The following is a 16,351-nucleotide window of genomic DNA, read 5'->3' as shown; positions in this document are numbered from 1 at the left end:
AGCAGTGATATTGGCATTTGCCTATAAAAGTCAATAGAAAGTTTAGGACCGCAGTAAAGGCCAGTGGCGTAGCCAGGAATTTATATCGGGGGTGGGTGGTAGAAGGGCAAGTTTTCTTACGCGTTGTTTTCTAACCCACTATGAAGTACGGTTGTATCCTCTTGTTGTATCACCTTGTTGTATCCTCTCCCTCGTCGGCTTTCCGGAACAATGGCCCCCAGCTTGCCACCCTTTCTGTTTTAAGCTTTACATTCGTTGTGACCAAGCACAAACTTGGTTGCCTCTTATCTACTGCGACCCTGGACGCCCCGGATTCAGGCTTATTGGATCACGACTTGTTGGAATAAACAGCACAAAAAAAAATTGGGCCTATCTCCCCACGAGGAGGGACTCGAGTAAATGCGTCGCGTAGGGGGTGGGCGTTAGTGTTTGGGGGGTGGTGTTAGGGTGGTAGTGAATGTGTTAACTATTATTGCTTATTACTATTAATTATTATTATTTCTTTCATATATTAATTATTACTTTCGTGATTTTGCGACTCGAGTCCCCCCTCGTGGAGAGATGTGCCCAGATTTTCTTTTTTTTGTGACGCAAGAAGTGAAGGCAAGGAGTGTAAGTCGTTATTTAATTATTTGTTGCTGTTGTCGTTGTATTGGACGCTGAGAACGACGGCTTTGCGGTCGCTAAAGTGTACTGTTGAGGGATCTTTAAGCAGTGGTCGTGCGTTGCAGCCAGGGGTTTCCCCAGGCATCGAATCAAGGGAGGGGGGTGTCTCAATGGCTCTGGGGGGGGGGGGGGGGGGGTTCATAAACTAGAAAAACTGAAAAACTGTTTTTATTATCCCACTAGTTAAATAATAGACGTCTGTTAACCAAATGCTCATAACCGTGACGTACGTTTTTCATTTTCTATATATATATATATATATATATATATATATATATATATATATATATATATATATATATATATATATATACACCTGAGAGGCGGTGCTAATTCTATTCAATCTAAGAAAAAAACAAATTTAGAGAAATTCATTTTTTACCATGAAAGGTCCGTATTCAGTTTTTTTTTAATTTCTCGCCATTTTTCATCGTATAAGGACATTTTCGAACTTGTTACCAGGGCCAGTGACGAAATTTGAGTTCTTGAAACAATGTTTAGGTAGTACACGAAAGCCTTTGAAAGCCTTTTTTGTGTGCACATGCGAACTTGCCACGAGCTGTCGAAAAAAAGGAAATAAATACGTGCAACGCTAACAGCAAGCTCGGGGGGCGCACTTTTGTTTATTTTGTCCGAGGCTACTGCCAAGAATAGCAGACGGGCAGCCCGCGCATGCGCAGATCGATACTGAAAAAGGTCCATACAAGGACTGACAAGAGTGAAATTTGGGGATTCAAGGGGGGGGGGGGGTCCAGAAAAACTAGGGGGGGTCTACACACCCCCTAGGGGGGGTGTAGGGAAATCACTGGTTGCGGCAACTGGTGAAGACGAGATCGATGCAACTGCTGCCGTGTATCAGCAGCTTCTTGACGTAGTTTGAATGAGTCAAGGATATAAGGCGCGTTCGTAGCCTTTGATTCTGTGTCGGTTTTGTGGCGCAGTGGGAAGAGCACCATGTACCTCGCGTTCCGCTCACAGGGTCGTGGGATCGAAACCAGGCGCCGATAACTATTTTTTTTATAGCGTAGGGGGAGGGGTGCGGACGGACAACAACGCTGCACTTGTTGTTGAGAGCGAGGAGGGTACGGGGGAGAGACGCGCACCTGCGCCTCGCCGCGACGCGCATGCGCAGTGAGCGTGTGGACGCCGCCGCCGACGGTCGAGGGACATCGTGCGACTAAGAAACGCTCCGCGTTAAAAAAAAAGAAAGAAAAAGAGAGAAAAGGAAACATTGCTCATGTTGTGTCTTTTTTTCGCTGTCCCCCTTTTCTTACGCCGGGCCCCGGCGACAACATTTCAAGGTATGAAAGCTCCGAGATACCAGTTGCCACATGCAGAACAGGTGCGGCTGCGAGAGGATCGATTTGATTTGAGTTTCCGGCATGGTGAAGTTGAAGAAAATGCTTACTCAGTTAAATTATACTAAAAGGATATAGCTCTGTCAAACGCAGATGGACCAATGCATAACATATGTTGTCAAAACCTATTGTCAAAAGAATATTCTTTTGACAATAGGTTATGCTTGCAGCTTTAAAACAACCGACTTCTTATTTCTGTGTTGCACCCCCTTCTCCCTCCCCCCCCCCCCCCCCCCCTACACCCCCAAAATGAGTGCATCCCTCTCCATTCCGGCGTCTTCTAGAATTCTCCCACTGTTATCTCCTTACCTTCCTCGTCCGTTGTGACCTGTATTTCTTGACTGTATTCGCCAGCACCCAAGGAATTCTCAGCTTGGATTCGGATGATGTAGGAAGTGGTAGGCCGCAGCTCCCTCAGAGTCAACGTCGTCACTGTTCCCTGGACCTTGTTTTCCCGAATTTCTCCACTCCACTTCACTGCAACAAATAAAATACCACCCACGTGCGTTCAGAAGGAGGGGGGAGTTCCTGGTATGAATTTAAACTTCCAACACTACGCTTCGTCGTATTCTTCTCAGTACGGAGCAGTGTCCGTCTGCCTCAGATGCAAACTAGGCTTAACATGTCTTTAAGTGCGCGTACCATGGTCGTTCACAGGATGGGGCTATCCTACATGAAGCTTTAAAATATAAAGAAACATTGAAGGCTGTAGAGTTTAGTGTACTTAGGAAATTCATCTAGCTTCCCCAAACACTTCAAACTACACCAAGGCTGCTCTGGCACGTAGTCCTATAGGGAAAGAGCTAATATTTTCTAAGCAATAACAAATGACTATACCTACCTGCATAAGCTGCTGGAGACGTAAATAATATTAGATTTATAATAAGCCGCAAGGACACCCAACAAGTGCGCGAAGGCTGCCATCACATTTTAGCTTGAAATCTTGCAGAAAGTGAAGAGGATGATCAGCTCATCCAGCTTCCAACTTTCGGCCGACCAGTTGTATAGCTTAGGAAAATAGCAAGCCATCATAAATGTGAGCGGTTGCAGTTTACTGCTTCAAAAAAGGAAAATGGCGGTACAGCAACCTGTAATTCCCGCACGCGAAGGGGCCTAAATAAGAAATACGGGATTTTAGCGCTTCACCGTAACCAGAATCCTTCAATGCTTTGCCGTAACTATGGGAAGAAAAAAGTGATGACCAGCGTTATTGCGAGACGGGTGGAGAGAGCTTGGTGAGTGCGACTTACTGCCCGAAGTTTTACTCTGGACCCTGTAGGACGAGATGTGACTGTTCCCGGTGTACGGCTGGTCCCAGCTCACAGCCATGGAGCGGCTGGAGACTTCTGATGTGCGCACATTGAAAGGGGCCCCAGGGGTCTCTGTAAAAGCAAAATACGCAGAAATGAAAAACTATAAATAAAATTGGCGACTTAACACGCCCAAACTACGCCTGCACAATGATGCGCGCCGTAGTGGAAGGAGATGGACTAATTTAAACCACCTGGGCATCTTTCACGCGCGCCGATATCTCGACACTCATGCATTTTCGTTTTTTGCCTAGACCAGAAAAACGGCCGCCGCGGTGGGTATAAAACCCGCGCGTCCGTGGGCGCAGCTGCACAACGCCACAACCACTGAGCCACCTCGTCGGGTGTGAAATGCAAGACTAATCGTTCCCGAACTTTCGAGGATGTTCCCAAAGACTTAAACGGAAGTTTTTTTTTTTTTGTCGCCTTTTTTTTTGGACACGTCTGTTATTGTTTTTTTCTTGCAAAATTTTTCCCCATTATTAAATTCGTTACCGAAATTTTAACACAGCGGCCCATAAGTGTTATCACGTACGAGCAATTATCACGTTATCACTTGCTTTTGTCATTGCTATGTATCGAATCTTGTTAAAATAAAACAAGTATTTTATAGCAGCGGTGCATAAAACCATAGATTTGCGAATATTTGCAAAACAATACAAATGACGACGCAACTTTCAACGGCGTCGCTTCACGGGAAGTTTCCAAATGAAACAATATTTCCGCGAACCATGTACGTGTTTGTTTATTTATTGTTTGTTTTTACTGTCGGGCACGCCCGGCTGTGTTATCTGCGTTCCAAGCGAAGCGCGTCTTCCATTCTTTACCTTTATGCCGCACGGGCTATCACATTCTGATAAGCGGCTGTCTCTTTCGCCCTAACGTCACTAGGCCAGAATAATTTTCTGTGATCTACAATGTTCTGGATGTGAATCGACGGTTCCAGGAACACTTGCGCCGAAAGATAAAAGCCTGCAGAGCAGACGCCGCTGCATTCGATCTCCGACGCTCGCTTGTGTACGTCACTTTGCTGACTGCTGCTTCGCTGCCCGTGTACTATTTGAGTTGTTAGGGGAGCACAAGTTCGCTCCAATAAACTTGTTTTTCCTTAAGACAACTGCTTCGTCTTTGGCAACGTGACAATATAGTGAGACTCCTATCTACGGACCACTTTGAGGGACCATAAATAAGAAAGAATAACGGAAGGTCAAGACAAAGTTATACGCTTGCGGCAATTGATACCCAGGTATACGTTTTACTAACGATCTCAAAGGAAAGATTAAACTAATCGCCATGGACTTCCTCATTGGTAACACAGGCCAAAGAACGTTACCTATGGTAAAATATATTAGTTGAGACAGTATCATGTATATTAAAACGACCACTCGGCTATTGTACTTGCCAGCGAAAAGGACCGGTTGCTGCAAACGGAAGTCGAAGACTTCGATGGAGATCTATTCAACGGCCATTGAATGGGTCCGAGCAGTGTGAATAGAAGACTATGCACGTTTGAATACATACCTTGTATAATTAACTGCGTTCTCGTTTCATCTTGACCATGCTTGTTGGTCCCGAGGCATGCGAAGAGCGCGGAGTCCCTCCGGTCGACGGCGTGAATTTCGAGCTGCGATATTAGGCTGTCTTCTGTTTCACTGACCTTGATGTCATACCTGTAATCGTGGTAACGCAAGCAAGCACCGCAGATGTAGTTGAGCGTTCGGCTGAAGAAACTGCTAAACAGTCTTATGTTGCTGTAAGAAAACCCGTCAAGACTGAATAATTTATCATTCAGATCTCAGGGCCTATCGCAGATCCTGGTGTTGATTTCTTGTATGTACTACATAGCCAAACAATTGATTAGTGCATCTAACAGTGCTGCTTAACCAGATAAATAAAAAAAGTTGTCGTGGTTTAACGCTGTTAGACAGATTTGTCGAGTGATAGTGAGGTTCTGGCGAAGTGGCTGCCAGACAGCCGCGTTTGTAGCAGCAGCTACCACTATACAATTGCTGATCAGCGCTGTCGGTGTAAATGCGCAGTGAACTGGGAAGTGAACGTGCAGAGTGAACGTTCGGAGTCAAGCCGAAGTTTGTAGAGCGATAGCTGGGTCTTCGCGCCGAGAGCGCGACATTTCTCTTTCCCGCTAACCCCCTCCTTCCCCGCACCACGGAACGAACAAGCGATAAGTCACTTTCACTCCGCGCAAGCGCACTAGGCGTTGGCTTGACCTCTTGGCCTTGGGTGAGCTTGAAGGTAAGATTGACAGAACTAGACATTTTCTGTGTTTGTACCAGGAGTATATCAACATAACTTTCACTTTAAAATGTGTCCCGCTGCCACCGCAAGTTCTACAAACAGCGAATGTCTTTTCATTAAAGTAATAAAAAAAACTCTTAGAGGAAGCCCAGCTCTACGAGTGGAGTCCTGAAACATCAATACGTGATTGAATGAGCCCAGTGTGACCGAAAAATTAACGTCTACGATGATAGAAGGTGGACGCGTGAGCTTCTAATCTCTCTGCCTCTTCATCTGGCTCGTGGACAATGTTGCGCTTCCCCGCAGTAACAGTACACATGCAGAGGTGCACCCTTTACAGGGGCATCGAGACCATCCCTCGCCCTGATGCACTTCGTGGTGTTTCACCCCAGTTAAATGTTTCGCGGTGATGCACCGGTTGCCCGAGTGCCCAGTACCACCTCGTGCGCGCAATCGAGAGGCCGTGCAAGTACCATCTTCTCTGGGGAACGCTTGTGCTGCATTTCATCGTTTAACAGAGCCACGCTCACAGATAGGACAATTACAGTAAGTGAAACACTCCAGCTTAAGGTTTGCCGCGGCGAAGAAAAAGCTGCCCTACTGGGTTCATTGTAGTGATGAGTTACTGATAACTTCGGGCAACTCGACATTATTTAACACGTCCGAAATGTCGTGCCCACCAGCGCTATCGCTTTCACCTCAATCCGCCTCTTTCACAACCTCACTGCGCATGCGCAATCCCCTAGCGGCCAAGTCCCTAAGCAGTCCGGTAGGGGCAGCAGACGACATTCCCCACAGCTCCCGCACAAGCGGGAAGGGGTCGTGGTTGTATTTACATCGTTTGATTTTTTGTGTGTGCTCGTTGTGCGCGGAACAATGCCCACAACTTGTGCTGCGTTCCGCTGTAACTCGGAGTGCCGAAAAGGGAACGGTGTCGGCTTCTATCGCTTCCCGTCGGCCGCACGCGATCGACTACGGCGGCTTGCGTCGCTCGCGTCGGCTCGGGTGATGGGAACTTTGGGCTTAGCATCCTGGCGGATATTTGATCGCCGCTATCTGTGCAACTGCGAATGACAATCCGCAACACAACTTTTCACTACACTATCATCCCCTTTCTCGCATGAGGAACTCTATTTAAGCTATAACTGCCGTTTGAGCGATCGGTGACCGAGACATCTGCGTAGCCTGTTTCGATGCTTCCTCGCAGGTATCGCCATCTCTGGGCCGCTCGGCGCACCGCGCGCCGCGGCGACCGGTCAGCGTAGGCTTGCATCGCGGCAGATGTCTGATCGCCGCTTTTAAAGTAAGCCCTGACAACAATCCTTAGCACACTTTTTCACCACACTAACACCTACTTTCTCGCATGTGGAACTTCTTTTTAGTAATCAGATTGATTCAGAAGAGCAGCGACAAGCGCGGTTGCTACCGTGGTCTGCGCCGGTTCGAGCCGCTGAGTGTGCCGAGCTGGCAGGCGCGGCCGGCGTGTGCGCGGACTGTTTCCGAAGGCAGAAAACGCTTCACGATTGCTTGCTTTATCCATTTCTTGCGAACAAACGCGCAGAATTTACAAATTCAGCTCAGCGATCATCGTAGTTGACCATGGAGCAAAAGCAGTGGGCGGAGCGACGCCGACGACGCATCTCATGCGCGCATCGGGCCGTCTCAAATTCACACGTACGACTAGTCGGGCCGACAGTCGTAACGATCAGTCACATGCGAATCGCGTGTACCAATCGTACATGTGTCCAGCGCTTAAAGGCATTTTGCGAACTGCCGGCCTTTGTTGAGCTGGCGATCGCACTTCATGCCAGACGACTCCAAGTACTGCTCGCTCTGCTACTCGGACGGCACACGGATCTGTCCGAGATTTCTCTGCCAGCCCTCATTCAGTGATAAGAAGCCGCCTGGTAGTATGTGATGACCAGGGGCTGTCATCTTAAGGCGTTATAACACCAACACAGAAGAAAAACTTCGGCTGCTCCTCGCCGTAATGTGGGATTGCCGTGCATACAACGAGAACGCAGCCGGAGGAAACGCCGGCAAACCCTACCGCCTCAACTTCCGCTAGGCACGCTAGGTGGCAGCACACCGCAATGAAAAAGGCGGATTGTAAAGATTGCCGCGTTGCCGGGAACCAAACCCGCCGCGGCTGTGTGCTCAGTGCGTGTACAGGAAGCAGGACGGCGGCAGAGAGCACATCAACGACGGTTGTGGAAAGGGACACTTTTGGAAACCGGAGAACCATGAAATAACTGCATAATCCCGCACAATTCCCCGGAACTCCCAACTGGTGGCCTAACGGTCGGTCGTAAATAAACGTCTTCTTAAAATCTACTATAAATACAATTTACAGCTGACATTTCGTAGTTAAAGCATTTTTTGAAATTCCGAATCATGGCGTATTCCTTGCTTTGTCTCTACATTCGTCCCTATTTTGTCCCTGTGTCTGTGCGTACGCATGTCCCGAAGTCGCTTTACCTCAACTTTCTCTCGCTCGATACGCACCGCCAGGGGGTGACTTGTGTCAGAAGGTATAGAAAACTGTCGATCTATTCCACTACTGTAGAAGAAGTCTCTTGTGTGTGTCGCTCATGTCTCAGTGTACACGTTCTAGAGAAGAGAAATTTTATCATAAGTGACACACTTTTAATATTTAAGCATTCTTTTCGGGCTGCCACAAAGCGAACAGTGTGATGCCCCGTATCTGCACACACAAAAAGCGTAATTTAATCACTACAGGAGCGTAAACATTGTCCATTGTAATATTAAAAAAAACGGGCGATACGAGAAGTCGCCCAATTTGGCTATTTGTAGCCAACTCTGGCAACCATCGTCCTTAACACCGAACTAACAAATAAAATAAAATAAAAGAGAACTGAAAATGCACGCATTTTTCGGCGAAGTACATGCATTTTTTCGGTAATAAAAAAGAAACAATCCTCAAACTTTATTTGCTCCGCAAGCGTTTAGCTCTGGCAGTGTCAGTCTTTATCTGCTCATACCCACCATGGCTAATTTTTGATTGGTTACTTGTGGTATCCCCTTTGTAACGGGGTAATGACATGTCATCTTACCCAAAAAAAAACAACTAATATACGGTCTTTGTTTATACCAGCGCTGTGCTATGTTTTATAGTCTTTGCTTAATACCAGCGCTGCTCTTAGGGACGGTATTTTCTGTTACAGGTGGTAGCTGTTCTAGGCAATGTTCCCCCCCTCTGCTTTTCGTCCACCAGCATTCTAATCTTCTTTTTGTCGTCTCGACAGCCTTGAAGTTAACTCCCTCTGCGATACGCCTAAATCCTAGGGCTTCCGGAAGCCGAATATTTCCCTCATGTAGATTTGGATGGACACCCTCGCATTCTAACACTATGTGCCGAATAATTTCTGTTCCTTTTCTGCAGACCACGTGTACCCCATCAGTTTGTGTGTACTTCCCCACAAAGCTCTTAGTTCGCAAGCAGCCTGCTCTAGCCTCAAAAATCAAAACACTGCCCTGGGAATTATCGTAAAAATGTTCCTTTCTGATGCCCAATTTCTCTGTCCTGTATATCTCTAACAATGTTTTAGCTGCCATTTTTTTCTCTCCACTTATTCGTTTCTATCTGCCTTGCCTCTTCTTTGATTACCTTGACTGTCTTGGATTCTCCACTGTTCTTTCCGTATTTCATCGTTAGCCTTCTAGTCTTTCTTAACCACTGCGTGTTCACGCTTTTCATGTATAGGTACCTAAAAACCTTAGCTGCCCACCTTCGTTGATCCATTGCTCTCAACCTCATCTCAAAACATATTTTACTCTGTGCTTCTCGAACTTTAAACGATGCCCAGCCCGTGCCTCCCTGCACTGCTTAGTCCGTTGTCTTACATGGGCTCCTAAGGCCAATCAATAATGTCGTTGAACGACGCTGCTAGCGGTTGAAAAGTGAAGTAAATAAACATCAAATATATACTTTGGCAAGGGGCAGAGTCTGTTACTTTAATTGAAATCGGCAGGAATTTCTATTTTAGCTGTAATAAAAATAACCTCTGATGCAACGATATATTTAACTTTACTTAAACGACATCAGAACTCGATCCATGCGCAGGGAGGAGGGGGGGGGATAGGTTGCTTCGGCATTTTATGCTCCACCAGTCAAAAAATGAGATAGAAACAAGGTAAAAATAAACCCACCTTAACACATTAGATTAAGTGCTAATGACTACAAACGGCATTACACGCCACAAAGAAAATACAAGTGATGTCGGATACAAGTCTCTGCTTAGTACGCGGGGCCTATATAAAAGAAAAAAAAATATCTAGGCACTCAATGCAACATGCCAAGCGCAATTAAAAACTCCACCGCGCACCAGTTTTAACTGAAGTGTGCGCTCCTTCGAAGTCACTTTTCCGCGCCCGACACGAGTCGCAAATTCGTTGCGACAGAATGGCCCTGCGGCAAGAGGAGCTTACCTTTGATCTTGTTTCGTCGTCAGCGGTTGGCCATTTTTGCTCCAGCTTATGGTCAGCGGCTTTTCGCCGAAAACTTCGCACTTAATGGTGGCCGTGTTGCCCTTTTGCAACGTCTTAGAGCTGAAGGCATTCTTGAAGTGAGCGGACACTAGAAAGGCAGAGATAAAACTGTTTTCAGGAGTCGCTCAAGGAGGAAAAGGTGGGCAGAAGAAGAAAGTTTTTGCCGTGGTAATGCCGCGAGATCTTTTTTTTTTTTTATGGCTGGGGAGTACGAGTAGGTCCCAAGGGGTTGGAACTAGACTTCGGGCACTAAAGCTATCTGTACTGTGAGATGCGCCTCACTGAAGCGCTCCGGATTAACGCGAACGTTTGTTTTCGAGATATGCCGGTGACAATAAGCTCAGAAGAACCAATGCGCATCAACGGTTTAAATGCACCATATAAAAATTGCACGTTTTTTTTTTAACCAGACCTAACAGGTCGAATTTTCTAAGAAAAGAACAAGCTAAAGATAAAAATATTAAACTTATGGCTTTTTTTTTTGCACCGCCTCCGCTTTCGTGAGCGCGGCGCAAGATCGTCGCATTCGTTTGGTGCGGTACTGCGAAAATGAAACTGGTATGATTCTAAACGAAAGCGCGCCATGCTAAACCCCCTAGACGAGACCGTGCGTAGGTCGGGACAGAGATGACCCCGCATAAAACTCTCATAAAAGTAAATGCAGGTGAAGCAAAAGACTTCGACCGCCGCACAGCCGGCAGAAATGACGTCAACGCTGATGCGTTTGATATTTACAATTTAGCGCCACAATGTTGCACAGCGATGGTCGATATCACACACGTAGGCAGCAGCGCCGCGTCATTTTGGTTGATGCATTAAACGGATGCGACAACCCCGCCGGCGCATTAGAGTAAGCTGAACCGGCGTGTGTAAATTAATATAGGCCCTTTCACTGCAGCACCAAAACTCCTTCACTCACCGTGAACTTTGAGCTCGATGACTTTGCTGATCCCGGATCCGACGCCGTTGCTGGCCTGGCACAGATAGAAGCCGGTGTCGTTGCGCTCCGCTTCGCGGACCATGAGCGAACCGTTTTCGAGCGCGTGTATGTGCGAGTTGCTGATGACCACTTTGTACTCCGTCGGCCTTGATGCTGATGCAGAGGAAGAAAAAAAAAAGAATATACCAAGTGTGTCGTATGCATATATTCACGCCCCAGACACCTTTTTTTTTTCGCGATAGTATACATGATGGCATAAAGACTATTTGAACCTGTGACGTTGTCTTTATGCCATCGGGCACACTATCGCAGTAAAAAAAAAACAAAAAAAAAAAAAACAAGATGTCTGGGAGAAACGCGGTCTGGCTTGCATCAGCACAGACGCGGAATGTTTTGTGTAGTCATAAAATGGATGTTCTCTTGGTTAAACTATTCACATAGAGTAAATCCTCGTTGAAACGAAGCCCCCGGGACAAAATCATACTGGCTTCGTTTTAAGCGGTACTTCGTTCAAAGCGGTATGTTTTGATCTCCCTGCACTGGTGTTGGGAGCGTGAAAAACTTTGAATGTACAGAATTCGAATAAAACGATCTCGTTATACTCGCATATACTACAACCACACCGTTTAAGAAGAAAAAAAAAGCCTCATAAAAATTTGAACAAGGTAAACACTCGAACGAGTGCCACTAATGCACGTCAGTAAGCAAGACCTGCACTAAATGTACCAAGCCCGCAAAGAGTAGTTGTAATGCTGCCCTCAAAGGCTCTGTTTTCAGGAAAAGCGGAGTTGCATGCTAAAAAAAAAACTCCCGGACTTCAAATGGCAAAGAATACAGCGTGCTTTCTTTACGTTTTACCCATTAAAAAAGTTACGTGTAACCGTATCATGGTTGCCTCTTTCAATATGTTTGACGAACGCAGTTTCTACCCGAGTGTGTAACCATTTGAATACGTCCCGCAACCTGAAAACGCACTGAAAATCACCTGATTTCTTGAATAGATGCCAACAGACGAAGTTATGTGCAGGGATTACTTGAGCGCCCAGAAGAAAAGAAACGAAAAACCTAGGATGACCGAGGTTCTATTGTTTACTGCTATTTTAAGAACACTGGAAGAAAGTGAGCCAAAGGTCCACCAACCTGATGACTTTTCCCACCAGATCCTCGGTGGTGGAAATCCTTCCGCTTGGCAGTCAATTACCACGTTCTCCCCGACCACGGCGGCTTTCTCTTTTGGAGCAACTTTCCACCGAGGTGGCACTGCGAATAGCGCGAAGGGGAAATGGGCAAGCATTATGCTCAGACTTTGAGGATAAACGAGTCTGAGCGAGAGCCAAATAACTATAGAAAGATGGAGAAGATGGTATGCAACTTTGTGAGGAGTAGGCCACTTTGTTAATTAGGCAAACATCGCTGCTAGCATCACACGTACATTTGTTCAAATAATACCCATTCAAATGCTTAAGCAGGGCATTTTAAAGGTGAAAGCCAGCCGCCCGAATGTCTGTGGACGCACGTGCGGGTTCAGAAATAAATTTAACGCTGTATTCGCATCGTGTCTTCTGCTTACGTAGTGCTTTTGCTCCTGTTGAATGCAGGCTGATGCAGGTTGAATGCAGGTTGAAGCACCTGGTGTCATTACCCAAGCTCAGGCTTATCGAGTTTACAGCGAGGATGTATACCCGTATGTCTCAGATGGCAAATTTCTTCGTGTCGCGCGTCGCGCAACAGCTGTAGGTGCTGTTTAATGACGTTAGGCCTCAGAGAGTAACTGTAGGCTGAATGCCAAGCCGGCGGATTTTCGTGTGCGCCGTGTAGAGAGCACAAGGAGACTCTATAGACTGCGTTCGGAGGTTTTTGAGACGCCGTGGCACAGATATTATCCTTCACGGCATGCTCGGTGTAAACGTTGATCGCGTGGTCATTATAACGCCGACGTGGCAGCCAAGTCAGCCCAAACAATGCTGACAGGGAGGTTCACAGTCCGCCTCTTGGCAGATTAATCTTCTCCCAAAATCAGCGATTTAACCGACACAACGGTAATTCTTGGCGAAACATGAAGCTCAGTTGTCGCACCAAGGGGAACATGCTTTCGGGCAGCCACGAATCTGCGAAGCCGTTACGCTGCACGCTACCCTGTGTCAGCGTCGCATTTAAACGTAGCGCAAAAATAACTCGGGAGTGTCTCAGATGGGGAACACGTCCGGAAAAGCACGAATACCCCTTGCCAGCCTGACGTGTGCAACGTCGCTGGCGAGTGACAAATAATAGCTTTCAGAGCTGCGAGCGGGGTGTGGATTGTTTCGACTCGAGCAGTTACAGGTCGCCGAATCAGACGACCGCTTGTGGCGAGCGGTTCTTCACTCGCTATGCAGCTTTGCTTTAAAGGGACCCTGCAACACTTTTGATAAACGCTTTCACTCTTTCCTTCGCGTCTGGAAGCACTGCGAAAGCTACAGTTATCGCCAGAACGGAGCTGCACTGCATGATTTGCTCGTCGCACTAGATACGCCTTCCGTTTCGGCTTTGTTTTTGTGGCTTTATTTTTAAAGTTGCTATCGAAAAGCGTTCATTGCTGCAACTGAAGGAAAACCGGCCAACGGCCGCTACATGGTTTCAGTGACGTAATTTCGGCCATCGAAAGAACTTCAAGACCGGGAAAGAGAGAAAAATCTTTTGAGCGAGTTTCCAAGTTATCTGATGGGCATAGAACAGTAATTTTTAGCTGAGGTACTTTGCGACCCCCTAATCTAAGTACTGGGTGTGCGGGGTGACTACGTTCTGCAAGCATTTAAGAATTCAAGAAAAGTTGAAAAAAGTGTTGCAGGGTCCCTTTAAGCATGCGCGTTGCTTGCTAGTAAGTTTAGAAATATGTGTATGGCTCTGCTTCTGCTTGCATTGCTTGTTTAGACTTATTGCCGCTCGCGACACCCGGAGCTTTTGCAAGACCATAACGCTAACTTTATTGTATACGCGGATGATGCCAGTTTGTTTTTGTCGGGACGTAAGTTACCTGAAATGATCGACAATGCAAATTCTGCTTTGCGTTATTTATTTCAATGGAGCAATGAACCTTCACTGATAATTAACTCCACGAAAACTAAGGCCATTCTCTTTCGCCCAAAAAACAAAGCAGTCGGTACTTTACTTAACATTGTTCTTGGTGGTAACAGTATTCAAATTGTTCCGTCCATAAAAAGCCTCGGTGTAACTCTACATGAAAACATGCTCTCGGACATCCATACAGAGAATCTAGCTAGGAGGCTCGCTAAGATTGTCGGCATACTGCCTCGTGTTCGTTCTCAGTTGCCACAGGCTGTGAAACAACTGATTTATAATTGTTTATTTCAATCTTGCATTTCGTACTGCCACCTGGTGTGGGGTGGGACTACATTTTCAAACATTTTACGGTTACACAGGTTACAAAAAAAAAAGCTGTCCGTATACTTGCGAACACTTCATATTATACCCTTACCCAGCCCCTTTTTACCTCATTAAATGTTGTGCCTGTCACCACATTGTACAGCACGCTGCTGGAGTGTCGCTGTAAGAAAGGCTGTAAAAACTCCAACCATTTTTTGACTCAACCTCCAAATTAATGCAACGAGACAAACCATACCCAACACGAGGTAATGAACCCTGGTAAGTGCCTTGTGTGCGTAAAAATTATGGACGTCAAATGCTTCGTTTCCAAATTCCAATATTACTCAACAGGTTGTATAAGGAAGAGTTACCATGACGGGCTGGTTTCTTGTATGCTTCTTTGTGTTTTTTCGTGTCATGTATATCATGTCATGTTATTGTCACTGTATGTAAACGGTAAAATGTATTACAGGACTGTGCCTATTATGTGGAATTCCGGCGGCGAACTGTGATTTTAAGTTGTTCTTTTAGCGTCTAGCACCAGTGATACTACTGCATGTCCAACTTATAGGGGGTGCATTCCCCGTCAAGCCAAATGTTGGCTTTTTGAAAGTACCCCTGGCATCATTTGACGTTGAAATAAATATCTTGTATCTTCTATCTTGTATCTTAACACCTTGGTAAAACGTCTTACCGAGCTGATCCTCTTCCTTTGTTGCGCCCAGAATATTACCCACACTACAGCTCCTAGGGCTAGCATAGCATATCGAGGAACTCTAAACTGTACACTGTTTCGGAACATGAATTCCAGACGCTGCAGCATCCAACGTGCAAAGCGCTCGGCCCTCAAACGACGGAGTGGTAGCAGCGCAGGCAAGAAATCTCCACAAAGCTGGCGGATAAAAGTTAACCATAAAATAAAACTAAGTTCACAATAATGAACTCTTTTACATAATTAAATAGATCAGATTAGGCCTCTTCTAGAGTAATTATTTCTCAATTTTAACGTTATCACTTCGCCAAAGCACGCAGGTCGATATCATTATTTTGGCCATTTACGTCCGATTCAAACATCTTTATAACGTACGCAGCAGTTTTAAATCGCTCTCCTAAGCGCAGAAAGTATTGAGGATACAACAGCGGGAGATCCATGCATTCAGGGGCCCACACACGCTCTCTTCTGACCTATTTCAAGACTACTAGGTTTTGTCTCAGCGACAAAGAAGCCGCTCCATCACTGTCTCCTGCTCGCCTCGCGGGGTTCCTTTATGGCAACATGGTCACGTCGCACTTCTTAAAAGGCTTCTTTTTACCATTCAAATGGAGCGATGGTATTCGCATAGCAAGGAACCCGCGGCTACTAAAGAAGAAATGAATGGAAAGAGCGAACGGATGTCCAGATGTATGCGCCAGATAAAAAGTGACAAACCCTATCTACGTGGCTTGAAAGCAGCAACAGTCTTCGGAAGTTCCAGAAACGTCCAATTGAATAATTCAAAGAAGAAGAAGAAAAAAAAAAAGACACGTCGTTGTTTCGAGCTCGGCGGCTACTGGAAGCGGACTGCATTTAGATAAAAGCTGGAACATCTTTGCTTGTAAGAATTTTCGTTCTTGCAAGAAGAGAAGAACTAAGGGAGGGCGATGCCAAAGTGGGCTTTCCATCCTGCTGAATGACGGAAACTTTGCGGTGAAAAGAAAGCGTGCGTAACAAACCACAAGGCAGAAGAGAAAACGACCGCATTATGCGCGGGTGTAGTGCCTTTGCCCTTCTTCGTCGTCCTCTGTTTATTGAACGAAAAAAAAAGTAGGCAAAAAGAGAAAGTAAAAACAAAAACACTTGAACTGAAAGCGAAGACATCACTCGGAAACGCCCGCTTTCAACATTCTATGCGCTCTCCAATGACTAGAAGAATGAAGGGGCCAAGCCTTGTGGCTGTTTCACAGTTTGT

The 16,351-nt window shown here is 46.2% G+C and overlaps 1 protein-coding gene across 1 annotated transcript in view; it reads right to left on the bottom strand.

Annotated features, from left to right (window-relative positions):
* Positions 1-16,351, bottom strand: part of LOC144175080 (cell adhesion molecule Dscam1-like) — a 159,372-nt gene that overhangs the window by 46,022 nt on the left and 96,999 nt on the right. The window contains exons 8-13 of the mRNA XM_077704126.1: positions 12,180-12,299; positions 11,019-11,192; positions 10,040-10,187; positions 4,856-5,004; positions 3,275-3,406; positions 2,334-2,501 (exon numbers count right to left, since the gene is read on the bottom strand). Of these exons, the coding sequence (XP_077560252.1) occupies positions 2,334-2,501; positions 3,275-3,406; positions 4,856-5,004; positions 10,040-10,187; positions 11,019-11,192; positions 12,180-12,299 (891 nt within the window). The remainder of the gene's footprint in view (positions 1-2,333; positions 2,502-3,274; positions 3,407-4,855; positions 5,005-10,039; positions 10,188-11,018; positions 11,193-12,179; positions 12,300-16,351) is intronic.

Source organism: Haemaphysalis longicornis, unplaced genomic scaffold (assembly GCF_048455015.1).
Source record: "Haemaphysalis longicornis isolate Haplotype H1 unplaced genomic scaffold, Haemaphysalis longicornis Haplotype H1 scaffold_3, whole genome shotgun sequence".
NCBI lineage: Eukaryota > Metazoa > Arthropoda > Arachnida > Ixodida > Ixodidae > Haemaphysalis > Haemaphysalis longicornis.
The sequence above is the reverse complement of the archived record's forward strand: the minus strand, read 5'-3'. Positions and strand labels throughout refer to the sequence as shown.